The 19,457-nt window shown below is 44.7% G+C and overlaps 1 protein-coding gene across 1 annotated transcript in view; it reads left to right on the forward strand.

Moving 5' to 3' along the window:
* Positions 1-19,457, forward strand: part of rsrc1 (arginine/serine-rich coiled-coil 1) — a 107,326-nt gene that overhangs the window by 80,441 nt on the left and 7,428 nt on the right. Inside the window, exon 7 of the mRNA XM_079165643.1 lies at positions 5,519-5,590. Within this exon, the coding sequence (XP_079021769.1) occupies positions 5,519-5,590 (72 nt within the window). The remainder of the gene's footprint in view (positions 1-5,518; positions 5,591-19,457) is intronic.

The following is a 19,457-nucleotide window of genomic DNA, read 5'->3' on the forward strand; positions in this document are numbered from 1 at the left end:
GATCATTCAAGTTCAGGTCTCCTGTCTTCTGCCTGAAGGAATCCACTCCTATGGCTGAGACGCACCGATTTATACACGCTACCTTTGTGAAGAGACTTTCTTCTGGCCCAACACAAGTCGCAACATGTCAAACCTTAACTGCGACTGTAACGCAGGCTGGTCCTTGGACAGGTTTTATGTATTTCTGCTGCTAAATATGTAAAAGACGTACATGTTGTACCTCTCCATGACGGCCCATCCAATCAGCATGCAGGTATATTGTCCTGTGTCAAGTTATACTTTACAGCTACAAGGTCTGGATGAGCTGGTTTTGATGGAGGGTCCATGTGCAAACACACAGGCACCTGTATTTAAACACACACACACACACACACATAACAGCAAGGCCTGGCTGGAGCCTCCCGCTTGTGTTGTCTGTGTGCTCTGCCACCTAGTGGTTGCTTCGAGTGGTGCTGCTTTATGTTCTTTTCAACTGAAGAAGCTGCTGCTTTTTTTTGAGCAAGTACTGTATCAATCAACCAGGATACCGTGGTCGGGTCAGACGAGCAACATGTATCAGCTTAGAATGATGCAGTGGTAATTATTAAGTAGCATTTAACTAATTAATGAGTGAAGCATCATTACAATATGTGCAATGCCAGTTTAGCTAAACTTTGCCCCCCGTCTCAGTGTTACATTTACTGACCTGATCTCCTGATCTCATTCAGTATATACAGTGTGATCCCAGTGACTAACAAGCTTCTGATTTAAGTTCACATTTGTGTCTCTCTCTCTCTCTTTCTTCTTTCAATATTATAAGTTGTGTTTACACACAGTAAAGTAGTAACTCTTACCTTCATTCATCCTGCATACGAACTTTAAATTGACAAGTTTATCATCTCTGATCATTTTTGAACCCCCTGACAGCTGAAATAAACAACTTGAAGTTCATCTTATTGGTGGAGTGGCTGTACATCTGTCCTATCTGTCTTGTCCGCTTGGACCAAATGATTTTTGAAAATTAATCACAAAGGGATACCTTTTGATTAGGCTGGTTTTTATATACACTGCTGTGGTAAATCCATAAATCAATGTTTGCCTTACACTAAATACAAAGTTTAGCTTGGCAACCCTTTTTTTCTTTTCTTTTTCTTTTAATCTGTGTGATGATATTGTTTGCCTCATGTTGGTTTAGGTGTGAGTCCGTCTTTTGAATCCCTCGTTGGTAACAACCTGAAGCCACGCTGGAAGCCGAAGCGTCCGGAATATGCGTTTATGACATTGAATTGTGTTGGGTTATGACTTTGCACTCGTCATACCTGGATGGACTTGTGCTGTCAGCGTAAATGTTCAAACAAATGAGCCATGATTTCTTGTTATTGTGATAGCTGCCAACTAACAGATGCAGATGTTTTGACCTCCTCCTGAGTGCATTGTATTCCTTCACAGAGGGACTGTGGCATTGTATAAAGTGTGATAGTGTTGCTGCAGCAATATATCATTTAGCATGACTATTTAGCAGTCTTCTGTCTGTCTTCCCACCTATCTTGTCCTCTTTCCTGTCCGGCCTGTTATGTGATCGTTGGTGTCTGTCCTCTCTGCCCCGTTGTGTTCTTATGTTTCTTTGTCTCGTCTCTGCCTGCCGGGGCCGGCTGTTCCTCAGCGAGCCTACAGGTCCGTCGGTCCGTCTGCCTGTCCTCCGACCTGTCTGTATCTTATTTATTTATTCATCGTCGTACGCGTCTCTCTGTTATTCAGTGTTGGTCGTAGGACCGGCTGTTGAGCTTCACTGTAAAGTGCTCGGCTGATTGGAAGGGACACTTTTCCAATGGCGCTGCGCTGCCTCTAATATTCTGTTTGTCGTCGGGTGTGAGGCTGATTTATCACGCCTCCTCTCCTGCTGACATTCAGATTCGCTTTGATTGGCGGCTGCACCGGAACGACACCCACCACTACCAGCGCCGCCAACGTCACTGCGGCTCTCGCGCGCTCCGACAGTGGATGTGAATATTACGCCAACACACACCCGCTTACATTTAGACACGAAGACACGCACAGATGTACTCCCTCATAAACTCACACCGATGCTCACAGACTAAGTGGATAACTGTTGTTTTGACCTCTGTCTTTCGCGCTGCTAGTTTGTAAGTGTTGCATTGAGTTTACTGGAAAACGTGGGCAGGCTGCTGCTCTTCTGTTGTTCTCTCACCTCATGAACTCTATAATACGGTAGCCTTTCTCACTTCTAATGCTTACTGTACCCGGCCTAAGGCCCGAGCTACCACACTACTGTGCTGAAAAACGGCTCCCTCCTTCTTTTTTCTCACCCCCTTATCCCTCCCTTCTCCCCCTCCAATCCCTCCTTAATAACTCTATAACTCACCTCAGCCTGAGATTTAATTGCTTATCTGTGTGTAAACGTATTAACCCACTGCTGTATCTGTTTTGCTGCCGTCCCGGGGGCCCGACAAGCCTCTCTTACTGCCGTGCCTTACATCCAATGAATAGTCCCTCTCTGAGTGGTAATAGGGAATCAGCATCGTAGCAGCAAGCATTGGCGGCGTGTAAGAGATAAATCAGATTGGGGGTCTTGCTTTGCCAGTTTATTGAATCTAAATTGCGTGCGCGCGTGGCCCCCGCCGGCCCTACATGGCCCATCCATCTCCCGGCTGATAATGGAGCGGGCCCGATTCCACCTGGTGGGAGCATTATTACATTTCCCCTCTAACGAGACCCAGCTAATCCTGCCAAGGGAGGAGGACAGGAAGAAGAGAGAGGAGGAGAGAAGAGAATAGGAGAGGAGTAAAGGAGGACGTTGGGGGAGGAGGAGGAGAAGAAAGGAGGGAAAAGAAGGGAGGAGGAAAAAGAGGAGATTCTGTAAAGAAGAAAATTGCAAACGTTCTGTCAGCCTGCCTCTCGCTCCCAATCTTCCTCACTTTCTTTCCTCTCTGTTGCCGTGCATAAAACATCTTCGAGCGCCATCAGAGCTACATGGCCCCTGGGCCCCCGAGCTGCAATTACACTCATAATCACAATGCGATTTCAGTGACGCTCGCCGCCCCTTCCTGCTTGCCATCTCTCTCCTCTTTCCCTCCGCCCCTGCAGCCAAGACTGAACGAAGTGTAAATGAAGTGAAAGGCCTCTCCTCTCCCCAACACCCGGGCGTTTATTACCCGCTTTAATAAAAGTCCATCACAGAATTACCCGGCAATGAACTGGAGCCACTAAGTTGCCACGAAATATACTTCCAATAAGCGGCCTCTTCGCACAGATATGCCTTTATTTCTAGATGGGCAGAGCTGTGAGGCTTAATTCTTTTTACATGCAACTGTAATGTTAAAGAGGCTATTCATAATAGTGTAGGAAAGTGTGTTGCTGTAATGTATTGTTTTATAGTTTTAAAGCAGAGCTCTTTATTGATGTAATTAAATCGTATCCCTGGCTCAGTGCTCAGGCCGACTTTCATTGTTTTGAGGGGGCAGGAACCCCGTGAGGCAGCGCACTGATGAGAGATGGATAAACAGTTTGATTTGCTGCTATTGCCCCCAGGCACAGTGTACTAGAGAGATGAGCAAGAGAAGGAAGAGAACGCATAAAAAGAAAAACGGGGATGGGTGGGAGAGGGCAAAACAGAAGGAGAGAAGAGAGTGCGAGAGGATGAGAGAACCTGTTGGGGGAGGGATGGAGCGATAGAGGTGGAGGATAAACATGCAAACAAAAAAAAAAGGCGACAAATCGCTCCTGTTGTTTGTGTGCATGGCAGGTGAGGTTTTCACTCTTTATTCTGCTATTTTTTTTTTGTTTGTTCCCCTTGCTGTCAGTTCTTCCTTTTTCCTACATGGCCCCCATCTCTCTGCCTTTCTCTTCTCCCTCCTCTTTCTCCCCCGTCTCCCTCCCAGCTCCATTGCACCACCAGTAACGCTCCGTCTCCTACCTGCCTCTCGGTAGCCCCCAGCAAAGAGGGAACTGGAGATCACAGAGAGGAGTTCACTCACTCACACAAAAACACACACACACACACACACACACACACACACACACAGGTGTACGCACAAACATCCACATCTGTGCATACAAACAAGAAAAGTCATGAATGTAGTCGCAAAGAGGTGCAGCCTGTAGTTTAGTTTTAGGTACATACACACAAACTTACTACATTATGATTGTGTTAACTAAGAGAGACTGATTGATTTGTGCTTATTTGGTTAGGCATGCTCCCACACACACACACACACACACACAGCTGAGGGAGGCAGAGGAAGGTTCAGCCATCCATGTAGAGTCATTGTTAGTAAAGATGCGGAACCTCCAGACTTAACCAGCCGTAACAGCAGTGTGACGGTTCTTTGTCTACGCCAATTACTGAACAAAAACAGCAGAGCAGTCACAGAGAGACTAGCACAACCCATGGCCTCCTGCATCCAAACACACACACACACACACACACACACACAGAGATGATGTATGTATTGTATTTTTATGTAACATATTCGCTTGCAGTGCAAAGTCTAACACACAGTGTACACAAAACACACATGCAGTCATCTCAAGTGGTGCAATAAACCACATTCGGACACCCACAGCTGTGCCCTAACACAAAGATTCTGTAAGCGCTCACAAACACTTACACCCACGCTTATATTGTATTAACTTCCCCAAAACAGTGCAGTGTTCTCGTTCTCTTCCTCCCCCTTCTTCTCGCTCTCTTCTTCTGTGTCTGTGTTTTTTTTTTTTTTTCTCTCTCCCAAAGTTTAAACTCATTAAGTGTAATGATATTGGAGACTCAATTTTACATAGCTCACTCATCAACCAAGTGAGATAGCAATAAAGGCGAATGGCTCCGCCGAGGCCTTAACGCTGCAAAATAAATGATGCGCCGCAACGGAAATGTAATTAATTTAGAGGCAGTATTGATAGTCCTGCCATACACGGCATTATATTTTTTAATGTGGCTTAACATCTTGATTATTCAGGGGGAAAGGCGGAGGAAAAGGGAGCCGAGACAACACGGCTCACGATGAGAGATGCTTAAAATGCCCTGACGAGTGTTTACTCCCGCAGCCTCACTTTCTCTTAAGCTTTTCATTATGCCGAGACGATAAACACCTCTCAGGAAGACTCGCTGACTTTTACAGGGGTATGAAGGGAAAGCAGAGAAGGATGCTGTCTGGTAGGGAGAGGAGGGGAAGGCATGATTCATATTTTTGCTGATTTGTACGTTTACTGTTGATCCAATGATTCTCTGTTGTTTTCTGTGATCAAAGCGCAGTATCTCCCACAGAAATCGCATGTGTGCCAACATAAATATGTGTTTTTTTTTAAATGGGAACATCCAATTTAAATATATAATTTGTATTTATTTGTTTTTTATTTTATTTTCAGTACAGATATATATTCATGTATCATAATTAATAATGCATTCCTTAATAGCTCAATAAATCTATCCCAAACTGTTTTCCATAATAAAATTATAATAAAAATATTGCGATGTTCCTGAAGTTCCGCTGCGCTCCTGACACCGCTGTCTCTTCTTTTTCAGCTAAGACGGACGAGGTGCTGAAGGCCAAAGTAGCAAAGAGGGAGGAGGAGGCCCGCAAGAAACTAGAGGACCGTGAGTGACTGTATATATTTACAAAAAAAGTTTCGTTCGGCAACAAAACATCCGTCGCAAAACGTCTGACTTAAATAAACCGGAGGATGGTTAAAACCAAAAGCTTGTTATGTGCATTAATCCACTTCTATATAGCTCCCACGTCATGAATGTCAACGTGAGTGCAACCCTCACTATGCTCCTGCTTCTTGTGGCAGGTAGTGCAGCATTTCTTTGCAGCCCCTCTCTGCAACGAACAGACTTAAACACATCGAACATGTTTACATTAACAGATGAGCGTAAGCGCCCTCGTCCTGTAAACGAGAAATCTTCCTTCGCAGTTCATTTGTACTTTGCAAAACATGAGCTTAGAGACGCTGATTACACTCCTTAAGTTTTATTAAGACAGCTGTAATCTACATAAAGATGCATCGGCGGAAATGTGCTTAGCTTTGCAGGCAGTAAATTTATCCTGCCAACATAGAACATGCAGACACACACACACACACACACACACACACACACAAAGATGATCTCCACGCACATTCTATGTACATTCATATAGTTATTTTCAGTGGGTATGCTAGCAGTAATGAAAGTCTTTGGATGGAATAATGACCCTGGTCCCTGCTCTGACCAGAGCACGACATAAATGAGCATATCAAATGTGCTGTTATTAACTACACTGTGTGTGTGTGTGTGTGTGTGTGTGTGTGTGTGTGTGTGTGTGTGTGTGTGTGTGTGTGTGTGTGTGTGTGTGTGTGTGTGTGTGTGTGTGTGTGTGTGTGTGTGTATATTATAATTTGTTCTCGTGTGGGTGTTTTTATATATCGCTGGATTCTCTCTCCACTCTTTTTGTGTGTTTGTGTGTGTGCATGGAGCAGTGTGACCTTTAAGGTTAGCTGACCTTTTAGCCAAATGAAAGTCCAGCCATTAGAAACTAATTAGCCCGGCACTCTTGCTTTGGTCCCCCAGTTCTGGGAAGAATTTATTCCCTCCTTCTATCTATATCGCCCTGTTTTTTTTTGGTTTTTTTTCATCCTCTCCACCATTCTCACATTAATATTATTCAATTTTCTTGGTCTGAATGCCCTGTCTGTCTGTTTTCTCCTCCGACATTCTGTCGAACATCCGATCTCTTTATTCTCTCACTACCATTCGTCCTCATCAACAATTTCCACATCTCCCCTGCCCTCGTCTGTGTCTTTTCTTACTCCTTCCTTTTCTCCCGCTTCTCTCCGCTCTGAGTGGAAACCATTGCCAAACTGGTGACTTAAGTGCCTCGCTTGGGGCAACAGAGCAAGTCTCCCAATCAAACAGCTTTCTTAAGCTAAGTTCACACCGCACTCCTGCCTCCTTTTTTGGGCTTTCAGCACACTCTTTTGCTCAAAGCTCCCCTCACTCCCAACTGTTCGTTCTGCGTGAAATAAGGTGTTGCGCTTGATTGTGTGGCGGAGCGGTGCAATGCAGCACGCTGTGCGGGCGCTGCCTTCGAGGACGAACATCTTATTCCTTTCCCTGCATGGAGACGCACAAAGTGAGATCAGAGCGGCTCTGCAGAGCGGCCCCCGACGACTTGCCCTTGCCTTGGTAGCAAGAGATGCCAGTGGCACGGTCACAAATACACACAAACGCACCACATCCACACACGTAGACACAAGCAGAGTGAGCTAGCTCCATCCCTCTTTTGCCCTTCCTCCCAGCACAACCGAAATGGAGGAGGAGGGCGGCCACTGCTGCTGCTAAACAGCAGATCACCAGGGGTCTCCTTATTCCCCGCAGGGCCTCTTGGAGGTCAACACAACTAGAAAGTTTACACTTGAACCGCTAAGTCAACTGAAATGAGAAAAAGGCTTTGAAGAGAATGGAGGGGAGAAGTGAAGAACACTACCACCTACACTCCTCGTTCATAAATAGATTCACGTCCTTGACTGGCAATGCGTTTGAGTTAGTTTATCCCTAATCGAACCACCGAGATCTGATTCATGTGAATGCTATGATATGCAATCTATTATTGTAGCGAACTGTGGCTGCGTACTGCAGAGCCCTGCGAGGATAGTGGGGGTTTTATCAGCAGGGTTTACTGAGAGAGAGAGAACGGAGAGGATCAATAACTGACCCTGTGGTCATCAGTTAACAAAGTAGTTTCCACTTAAAAAGAGTGTTTGGCTCCCTGGTTAAGGGCAGCCAGATGATGCTAGTGGTTGAAAAAGGAAACAAGTGATATGAAAGGGTGTGAGAATGAGAGGGGAGGATGGTGCCTTTGTTAGTAGCATGCCTTGTTTAGGCTATTAAAGCTGAGAGATGTTGTTTGTGTGCCCAGGAGGCTTTTAGCTAACATAGCGTGGCCAGCTATAATAAGATGGACTGACTGCCAGTGTAACACAGTCTGTTCATGTGGACTCTACTGACTCCTGGCACTTAACTGAAGGCAACATATAACCAGAGTTACTGTGTGTGTGTGTGTGGTGCTACTGTAGTAAGTAAGTAGTGGGGCTGGATGTAAACCAAACATATCAAATTTGTCGAAATGTTAGTCCTCCATTCCCATTCTTCTGGGCGCTATTACCTGGGCATGAGGAGAACCGGCTTTGAGTTTCATTACTGTCACATCCAAGTGCTCAATTCAAATCCTCACACTTACAATGATGCTGGTGCCAGTGAATGTTTGGCTCTGTTACATGAACAAAAGACTAAACTGATAATCATTGATTATCATTAATAGTTGCTGATTCATTTTCTGTTGATTCATGAATAAATAAAATCAACAACAACAAGCCGGCGGCTCACAGCTAACGGTGCTAACAGTTATAACCACTATATCTTCACACAGTAATATGTTGCTTGCTGCTATATTAATGTTCAGAATGTTAAATAAAAAGCCCTTTAATGTAAATGTCATCATTAATTTTGATATAGATGTTGTTCAGCCCAAGTGGTATGTTTCTTATTGTTGTTTTTTTTACTTTATTGTGTAGCTCATTTCTCAGAAGCATGTCAGTTCCAAGATTATGAGATGTTGCTCCAGCCCAAAGTTCGATGGTCAGAAATTAAGAGAGAGAATTTAAAATGTGATGAGAAAGAGATCTGTCTCCATTACACCCTCCTCGCTAACATTGAACCAATAACAGAGTCACGTGTCAGGGGTCGGTTTTATGAAGATCTCGTGTTAAATCCTTCTGCTTTTCTTGAAACTGTATTTTCTATTGTCCATCAGAGTTAAAGGAAAAGGTAACGCATCAACCAGTTGACATGAAAATTGGTGTCAAATGCTTGATAACCCCAGTTCATTCCCTCACACTCGTTGATGTGTCGTTCGCGAGGCGCTGACAGAAACATCTTTTCATTTGTGCTGCCACTCTCCAACACAGAATTATGTAGATACGGATTGGACACTTTGCCTATAGCCTGCACGCGGTATTTTAGACCTTATGCTGCACTTTCCCCATTACCTCAAACCACCACCAGATTGGGAGATCATATATTTTAATGAGACGTATAATAGCTCTTTAACCCATATCATTAGGGGGATATATACCTACCGTGTGCTCTTTTGGCAGTTAAACGAAAGGACTGTTTCCCTAATTACGCGGTGTGTAGGACAGGTCACAGGTTGGGTGTGTACCTGTCTGTGTGTGTGTCTGTGTTCAGGAATTATATGACCATTAAATATTCAGCCGCAGATTCCCCTCCCCTCACTTCCTCGACCTAGCAGCCATTAACGCCTCATCACCGTTTAACTAGCTCTGTTGTCAATCACCACAGGGCCTCGGCCCGAATCAGAAAATGTCTGGATTGGGTTTCTTGTTCAACATACAGAAAAAGGAGAGGATACACATCCTTACCGACTGTAGGACGACTCCGTTAAATCAATACAAATGAAATATCATGAAGGGTGCCCGCACCGTCATTTGTTTGAAATGATATTTCTCTTGTTGGGAGTGATTACACGCTCCACTAAACAATTTGTCAGTCAGCTAAAATTTCCGCTCTGCATGCAAGTGTCTGCATATACCGTTGTGTGTGTGTGTGTGTGTGCGTCCATATTAAACGATGTGATCCCTTTTCTAATTGAAAATAATAACTAATCCGCGGATAACGAGCTCTTGTATTATCCAAAGCCATATCCCTTCAGTTCTGGCCTATCTCGGTTGTAATAAAAGACAGGAAATGAGAGGCAAGTGAGAGTAGTGGCTTGGACATTGACGCTTAATGTAATCTGCCTTGAAATCAAATTATTTGACCTGGAAAGCCTAACAATACAAAACTCCTGCCGGGCTGCTGTTAAATATTTAGCACGTGCCTGTCATGAATACAAATGGTGCGCAAATTAGAATCTACAGGCGCGTGACCCCCATATCACACCCCGGGAGCACAGGGGGGCTGGCTCTGCTTTAAATGTTTTAATTACCGGGGCCATGGTGTGGCGTGCCACGCTACCTCGCCGAGCAGCATCGCCGCTGCTCAGGCTGCCACTTGAAGGACAAGCGGTGAAATTCATCCGCTGGTAAACACGACTGATCTGGTGTCCGTGATCTCATCACATTAACTAAAACATGAGGATTTAATAAGGAGAGTGTCTGAATTATACTAAGCTATAATTATAGTTCCCAGCATCCTCTCTCAGGGCAGAGCATGCTACTTTTTTTTATTTTTTTTAAAGCTGTATTCTTTTCACCGTGCTATATGATCTACCCTCCGGGCTCCAGGGAGGCAGTGTATTGCTCTTGTGCACTCTGCGCTGAAGAAAGATCTGTCTCAGTGATTTTGATGTAAGAAAATCTGGTTTGTATTGATTTGGTATTGATTAGTGGAGTTAGCCTCATCTCCTGTCGTTACTTCAGATAAATGGCCTTATTTGTTGTGTTATTATGTTCAACACAATCATGCCAGGAACAGTCAGAGGAATATTGAACCGACACTTCATTGGCTTTATTGTTTCTATTTGTTCCAGGAATTAAAGGATGTTTTCTGCTCGTATAGCTCTGCAGAGAAAGTGTAAAAGAGAGCACATTGACAATCAATTACACCTTCACTTTAAAGGTCTGTTTCAAACACAATCTTACAGAAGAACGTTCCACACTTATTTCTGATTTTTGTCCTGCCTAAATAATGATTGATTTAGAGATGAATAGTGCCACACATTCGGTCTAGCCATCTCTCTTTTTTTTTATTTTCTCCTCTCTCCTCCCAATTCATTCAGGTTTGTGGTTCCCCCCACGTTGAAATGATTAGTTATGCAAGGCTTGTAAGCACTGAATCAGAGTTATGGTCCCTGGGGAAATAAATTTGGCAGAAAATCAGTGTGAGAAGATTTAATTATCACGAGGAGACCTTTTTTCCTTGCCTTGGCCCACTGAAGCCCAAACTCCTCTCTCTCTCTCTCTCTCTCTCTCTCTCTCTCTCTCTCTCTCTCTCTCTCTCTCTCCCCCTCTCTCTCTCTCTTTGGTGCTATGCTCAACTCCACACGCTGCAGCCAACAAAAAAAAACTGGCGTGCAGTATGGACCAAGCCATCTCCTTGCCTTCCTTCTCCTCCCAATTTGTTTCATTGCGCAGTGATAAGCCAAGCAATTACTGCTTTATTGATTTTTCATCACTGCAGATTTAAAGTTGATTCCCCCCCCCACCTCTCGCTTCCCCTTTCCTCCCTCGGAGATGGCTCGGCAAGGTGATTAGGTGACCTCCTGTCCTGAGCGCTGCTGGTCCCGTGAACGAGTGGAGGCGCATGCCGAATTCCCCCTAACCCCCACGTGACCCTTTGTTGTCCCGGGGTAATGGGATGCTGATGCCACCCCGGTGTGGCTGTCACTTCAGCCGCAGTGGAGCCGATGGCATAATCATTTCTATACGGATATCTATGGAACGACATGTTTGACCCGATAGCAGCCGAGCTATCGCTGCCGTAGCCGAGATTACGCAGAGATTGACCAGGCAAGCTTCCAACCTGTGTTCATTCAGGTCGAGTGGACGGATGATTGACAGCCACCTCTTACCCTCCGTGATTGGTAATCGTTTCGTGGGTCACCCTAATCAATTAACCTGCTACCAGTAGACCAGCAACCTCGCTTGAGTCACCAGGGTGATTTATTTTCAAGATTTCCCGTCCATCCTATTTAGGTTAAGGACAGTGTCAAGCAAACTGGTTTTAAATTACATATTGAATGTGCAAATTTGTCTTGATTCAATTATTGTTAAGGAACAAAAGAAAATGTTTTGCAAGTGTTACACGGAACACATTTTTGAGCAATTAATAGTTAAAATGAAAACTTTTACGAAGAAAATCCAGAAAATGTTTCACACAGTAAATGTAGCTGAATAGTCATTGTGATGGTTTCAACCTCAGTAACCCTGCTTTACCTTTAAAAGATTAAAGGTAGAGTAGTAGTTTGCCGCTCTAACTGAAAACATTACGTGAATGTGACAAACACACACACACACACTCGCGTATGTCTGGATATGATCATACACAGCAGAAGTGTACTTGGTGCAGTCTAACAGGGTGGTCAGACTGCTGTGATTAGACACACCCGCAGACTGTTGCAGGTCAAAGTGCTGGCATCATGGGTGGCTCTGGCCATGTGGTAGCCCCCACAAGGATTGTCATTAGACATCAGAGGTCACTCCGATCGTGTGTGTGTGTGTGTGTGTGTGTGTGTGTGTGTGTGTGTGTGTGTGTGTGTGTGTGTGTGTGTGTGTGTGTGTGTGTGTGTGTGTGTGTGTGTGTGTGTGTGTGTGTGTGTGTGTGTGTGAGTGTGTGAGTGTTGGGGGGTAGTGATATGTTCTTGTGTGCCTTTTTTTTTATGTGGTGTGTGTGACAAGGGTGTTGTTGGAATGCTTGAAATGAGGTTGTATGAGAGTCCCCTATATTTGTGTGTGTGTGTGTGTGTGTGTGTGTGTGTGTGTGTGTGTGTGTGTGTGTGTGTGTGTGTGTGTGTGTGTGTGTGTGTGTGTGTGTGTGTGTGTTTTGGAGGCTTTTGGTGGCAAAACACTGTCATGAAGGTATTGCAGAAAATAGATTCCAATATAAGCATAGCTTAGCAAGCATAACTATTTTAAATTCACACATGTACGGTACATGTGTTCAAATTCATTCAACACTGTTGGTCATTGGTCAGTTCCCTTATTGTCTCCGTTCACATGGGAACCTGATTTACATCTATCTGCGTACATCATTGAAAAACTGGGTATTTATCACCAGCTCAAACTCCCAGCGTTGAGTTTTCTGAGCGAGTGCTTCGGCATAATTTGTGTTGTTCTTGATTCAAACCTGTGTTTAGTAATCCTGTTATACAGACAGCTATGTGCCTGCCACTGGTTGGGAATATTGCCACAAAGCCCGATCACAATCACATGATGTCCATGGACGTTAGTAGAAAATGTTGTGTCATATTGTTTGTTAACTCATTCAGGGACATGCGTGTGACATCAGTGCAGGTCCACTGATCCCAGACTGGAGAAGGAGGAGCATTTTCAGGGAAGTTGGCGACGTTTGTTGATTTAAGTGTGCAATCGGGTGGCAGTGAGTGTTGGGGACACTGCATGGAGCGGAACGCTATTTCATTCGTGTGCCCACACATAATCAGCGAGATGCCCCCCCTCCCCCCCCCCTTCTCTCACACCAGTACAGCTGACAGAAATCAAACATATCAGGAGTCACTGGACATTATAGTCAGACAACTACTCATGCATTTCTCTCCTGTAATTTAGGCCATGAGAGATGATTTTGATTTACATGCAAATGATGATGTCACTCTTATTTTGTTATTTTTGCATGATTCCCTCCAGAACAGGCCAAATGCGACAGAAAAAAAGGAGTGTAATGTATTAAACGGTGCCAAGGTTATTAGTCTACGTACAACTGAGGTCAGAAGAAGAGAAGGTGTGTGTGGGGGGGCATTTGCCTAATTAATTACTACTCAGACACACATACACTCAACACTGCCATGACCTTTACTAATATAGTTTGTAGCAGACCACACAAACAGGACACGCTCTGTCCCTTTTCCTCCCTCACCAACGCACCCACACTCACACACACTGTCAGCAGCCAGCAGAGTGAAAGGGAGAATCAATTACAACCCGACTTAGGGGAACGAGTCGGTTGCTTGATGGCTCCACGTCAAGAAGACTGTAGGTCACCGGGTGTGTGTGTGTGTGTGTGTGCGTGCCTGTTTGTGTGTTGACGTTCACCTGTTAGAGTATGTGAAAATCGAGCGTGTTTCCTGGATTCAGATTACATCATTTTCATTTTAAAGACCGTGCTCCAATTAAGTAATTAGCTGCGTGGTGTTTCTCTAATCCTAGAGTTGTTCATAAAAGAGCTGCTGACCAGCCCGCGATCAAAAAAATGGAGACCGCTGCACTTTTCCCCCCGTACGCACACACACACACACACACACACACACACACACACACACACACACACACACACACACACACACACACGCCTAGTTCAACATCAAGTTAATGCAGTCAAATGCTTGTTATTTCTGGTAAAGGGCAGTGAAGGACTCTGTATTCTAATCACACTAAAACAGCACTGCACTTAATAAAAGAGCTCCTTGAGTCTCACAGACAGACGAGCTGTTATTGTACTGTACGGTTGGGAGGGGGAGAGATGAGTTTCAGGTACTTGCTCCTTCATCTATGTTCGGTTGTGTGTTTCTTTACCACACTTCTCCATTTTCTTTTAAAGCCTCAAGTATTTCACAGTAAATGGAAGCTGTCCTTCGGTATTCGCTGTGTGGAAAGTGTTTAATACATCAGCTAAAACTATCACAGGGACAAAAGATGGACCTTGAGGTACGTGGCTCTTGCGGCATGCTGACACCATCTTAAATATGAGTCCTGAAATAACATCAACAAAAGCAGAACTTTCTACTCCGTAAAGGATTTGATAGAATTTAAGGAAACTAAATTGAATACAAAATGCTAAGAATGCCAGCAGTCCCCTTTCGGGCCCGTCGACGGACAAAGTGGCTGTGATCTTGAAGATCTCACCACTCAGCCTGTGAAAGCTTCACTATTTAATGAGATTCTGTGATGCTGCCCAGACACAGGACATCGGCTAACACTCATAACGCTCTTTCTCCCCCTCACACACACACACACACACACACACACACAGAGCGAGGGAAACACACCCACCTGGTTTTAGTTAGCCCACTATGTTTGCAGTTTTGCGCCGTGCAGTCAGGTCAGCAGGAGCAGTCAGGTCTTAGCTAGGATTTCAGATAAATAGCTGACTTGTATGTAGTAAATATACAGTGGATGCTTTTAAGCTTTGTTTGTACTCGTTTTCCGAAAGGTAGACGCTTGTTTTTGGCAATGAATGTATTACTCATGCCCATGATAGTGATAGGTATAATGTCAACAAGGCGACAATAAACATGTCATCCCTGATGAATGGTAAATTCTCCCGCTGAGCCAATTACGAGTAAATACCGTATGCTACTTTTTTGTTTTAGCTGTAATGAAAACTCTGTATTTGAAAGCACTAATGTTGCATGATTTGTACCATTTTCCCCCAAAAATGTGTCTCATCAAAGTCTCAAAAGTTATGACTGAGGTTTGCGTGAGACTTAAATGAACAAACAAATACTGAAGCAAATCTTTCGATGAGTAAGTGCAGTTTTGATGGCAGAATCAAGCAGTTCCATGCATCATCGTTCCTTATAAATACAGTCTCAGCCTTCGCATATTGTGCACGATAGATGGAGGTATGGAAGGATAGACCAGCGCCAATCTACTGTTCCTCCCTATGATTTCATAATGGACGCATTACATGCAGTTAATTGTAGTAGCGGGATTTGTTAGCACATATGGGGAGGATATACTGTAACAGTAGTTAAACTGGGGTCAGTCGAGGAGAGGAAGTTGAGAGGATAGATGAGTAGAAAGGGGTTGAATGACAGAAGAGAGAGAAGGGGTGAGAGAGGGGAGGGGAGGGGGGGGGGGGGGATAAGTAAAGATGTGGAAGAAGATAGTCGAGCACAGCGCGTGGCTGCCATGTCATCCTGTCATTAGCAGGTTGTTTGGGTCTTTAATTCATCATTCAGACCTTTATTGACTGGAGAGTGGGAGATCACTATCAGTAGGAGACACTAGAAGAGAGAGCGCGCGTGTGTGACACTCAGTCACCAGCTGCTCTTCATTTCCTGATGCCAAATAGATATCGCATAAGATACAACATAAACCTATCACATACTATCTGCGAAGTTCCAACTAATGCTCAAGGCTACATCGTCCAAAGAATGTGATCAACTGTGGTATTCTGCATACGTTTTCAGAGAACTTACAGACCCGACTATCAATATAGGAGGTTAAAGGGAGACAACTGAGCGTTTAGTGATGTGTGTGACGGGCCCCTGATGGCAGTGACGGGGCGGCAAACTCCACAGAGACCAGTTGACACTATGATAACAAGGTGACCACCGCAGGGGGATCGCTCGGCCCGCGTATGTGTTTGTGGTTGAAGGTGCATTGTTGAGGAGACACGGGTTATGGAGACATGTGGCTGTTTTGGAGGTGGGGGGGGGGGGGGGGGGGGGGGGGGGGGGGGTAGGTAATATATGAGTGACGTGTGCGTATTATGTGCTTGTGTGGTCTCGTGGGAACGTGCATTAGACTTAGCCACCTGCTCTGTCATTGGACATCTCCCCGCTCGCGCACGCACTTACAAACACATACATACAGATAGACGCACGCTCCTTGGGGACACACCCGGGACATCTGGCTCAGCCTGTCAGAATTTCCCTTCATTTCGTGTGACCCGGTGACCCCGGCAGCCACAGGCGTCAGACAGGCATCAGCGTCACATCTTGTCATTGTTGCAACGACGCCGTTGGAAAACCCACAGAGCTGTGCGGAGGAGTGTGGTTTAGCTATTCTTGACGTTCGGATTGTTTTGATGGTTCAGGTGTTTCTCCTGCTCCTACCTCCGGGTTGCTGATCTGTATTTATCTGCTCTCATTATCCACATCTCCTCTCTTTCTATCTTTGAATGCATCTCTCTCTGTCTCTCTTCTCTTTTCTGTCTCACTCACTCATTGAGGTCTCATTTTGCGATGCCTAAAGCTGCAGGGTATTAGCTATGCAAATATTGACGTGCAGCTTTGGCCTGCTAGCTATCAATTGAAATCAGCAAATCAATGGGACTAATAGCTGCTCATTTGCCACTTGATGCATTTCCAGGGCTAGCATCAGAACCTGTCAGTGGCCCCTAATCAATACAGTCTAAAAGTATTACCTAACCAAGGCCCACAACAGACACCTTTTTAATAACGCCAGTTGGCTGCCTGGCTTTCTGTGTGGAAGTAGAGGTCTGACTCGATGGCTCTGGGCCTAAGTAGGACAAGCTTAAACTTCCATGTCATATCAACTAAATATCTCATTAGCAGCAACATTGGTAGACTTCAAGCAGACGCATTAGGTTTCTTTATTTATTTGTTTTAATGACAGTGTAATGGAAATCCACATCTGCGAGGCAAAACGTCGCACAGAGAGTGATTTGGTGGTGATAATGAAATCCCCATCAGTCTGATTTTAATAAGTAACCTATTGTTTCATTTATTTGTTTCTGTCGTTGTTCAGTCCAATTCACAGGCATGCTTTGGAGCAGCCTGTTGTTTGGGCCTGGAGAATCGTATGGTAAAGACTTTGATGCAGCCAGGATGCTGCTGCTGAGAACAGGGCCAGACCGGAGCCCCTCTATCGCCCCTAGCACGCAGCCCTGCTAAGCTTAACTCAGCTGTTTGATGCCAAGCTCTGCGAGTGTGTGCCTGCATGCGTGTATCTGTGTGTGTGTGTGTGTGTGTTTACCCAGCTCAGGGGTTACATAAACAAGAGCAGCTAGCCTACAGGTAAGACCCACAGGAGACCAGCCAAGAGAGAGAAAGAGAGTGAGATGGAGCGCCAGTCTCTTACCTTGGCATTCCCCCGGTGTTGTCGCCATTGCTGGAGCTGGATATTCACTAATGAAGGGCGAGCTGGAAAATGACTAAAGGAGATAGTAAACAAAGTTACCGCGCACAGACAGACACAGACACATCGAATACACTCATACACGCGTGAGTGTGTTAATATAGTTAACTTGGTGGAGGCAAGCGTGCATGTGTTTGTGTGCATCCCTGATGTATCTGGGGCTGCTGTAAAGAGATGGGGAGAATGTGGGCGGATGGGGGATTGGAGGCGGAGGCTGGCAGCGGGGCAGTTGGCCGCTGGTGCAGAGAGAGAAAGAGCGGGGAAGGGGATTGGAGGGGAGGGGGGGGGTACAGCGGAGATAAATCATTAGAGAGCAGGTTATTGGAAATGCAGGGAGATAAAAGAGTGAAGAAGCCAGTAATTGCCTTAAAGATCAGACTACAAAGCATTACTTTGGATTTTACAAGGCCAGCCAGCAACAAAAGAGCAGTAATTTATGAGCTCAGTGTAAAAGAATAGCATAATTACATTAAAAATTAATGCTAATGAGGGCTAAAATGGGGAAGGTGGTTATTATGAAAGTTTGTATTCATCTTCCCTGGGTTGAATGATGGCTAGTGGCTTGATTAATGGCTTAATTTCTATCAATTAGCAGGCAAAAAAATCTCCACTGAGACGGGCCTAAATTGAGCATTGAATTACACATCTTTACCGCGGTGCAGGGAGAGAGGTGGGGCAGCGGAGGGGAGGGCACATTAGTGAAACCTGGGAAACCAAGAGATGTTGCGGTGTGTGAGCGCGCTCGTGTGTGTGTGTGTGTGTGTGTGTGTGTGTGTGTGTGTGTGTGTGTGTGTGTGTGTGTGTGTGTGTGTGTGTGTGTGTGTGTGTGTGTGTGTGTGTGTGTGTGTGTGTGTGTGGGGACATGTGACAGCCGGGCATGGATTACAAAAGTTAGATGAATGTTTAGCCTTGTGTATTTTAAGAACTGGAGTTTATGTCATTGTTGGCTTGCACTTCCCTGTGTGTTGGTGATGAGATGCTCAGTGAAACACATTGAGAAGGCAATTAAAAAGATAAACAAAAATTACATTTATAACAAAAACTTTGGGACTTTTAATCTTTCTTTGACAAATTGAATAGTAATATATTCTTTGATTAAACTGGCTGAATTAAAATGGTAGTCACCATTTTTCTTGACACAGCCTGTCACAAATATATTTAAGTCACACTACCCATCATAAATAATATCATTTTTAATAAATTCATTAAATGCTCCCTTTTCGCCACATAATTACAAAACACAGTCAAATATTTGCCACAATTTGCATGACCTCAATAAAACAAGCGGTTACTTCTCCTTCTTATTTATTTTTTCTCCTCACAACAACAACAAGTGCTGCGGTAATTTAGCTGGCACGCTAGTGCACTCAATTACTGGAATTAATCAGCAGCAGCAATATATTCAGCGCGGCTGCTCTTGATTGACAAACTGTAGACCAAAGTAAAGTTTACAAAGACGACGCTGCCACAGCCCGAAGGCTTCGGCTGCTACGTAGACATGCGTTGATGAACAGCTCCCTCTTCTGGTGGGGAAGCGCGTCTGCTGCGTAACGCTCTCGTCTTCAAGGCTGAAGGAGATGAGCTGAAACCTGTTTTCATTGGCTGGTTTGATTTTCTCTCCTCGTCCTCTGGTCTCAATCAATGAAGTGGACAAACAGCTATTTAGAGAGAACAATAGCCTATTGATTGTGAGCCACTCATCAGCACTGCTGTCTGTCCAACTAATTTCAGTAATGAGACGGCAAGTGAGTTTTCTGACTGCCTCTTTTATTTACGTACACACACACACACTCTCTCTCTCACACACACACACACACACACGTGAACATGCAAGGCTATGCAATATACATGTTAACATACATTGCTCAGTCGCGATCCATTATTCTCATCTGCAGATTCAAAAC

Source organism: Pholis gunnellus, assembly GCF_910591455.1.
Source record: "Pholis gunnellus genome assembly, chromosome: 9".
Lineage (NCBI taxonomy): Eukaryota > Metazoa > Chordata > Actinopteri > Perciformes > Pholidae > Pholis > Pholis gunnellus.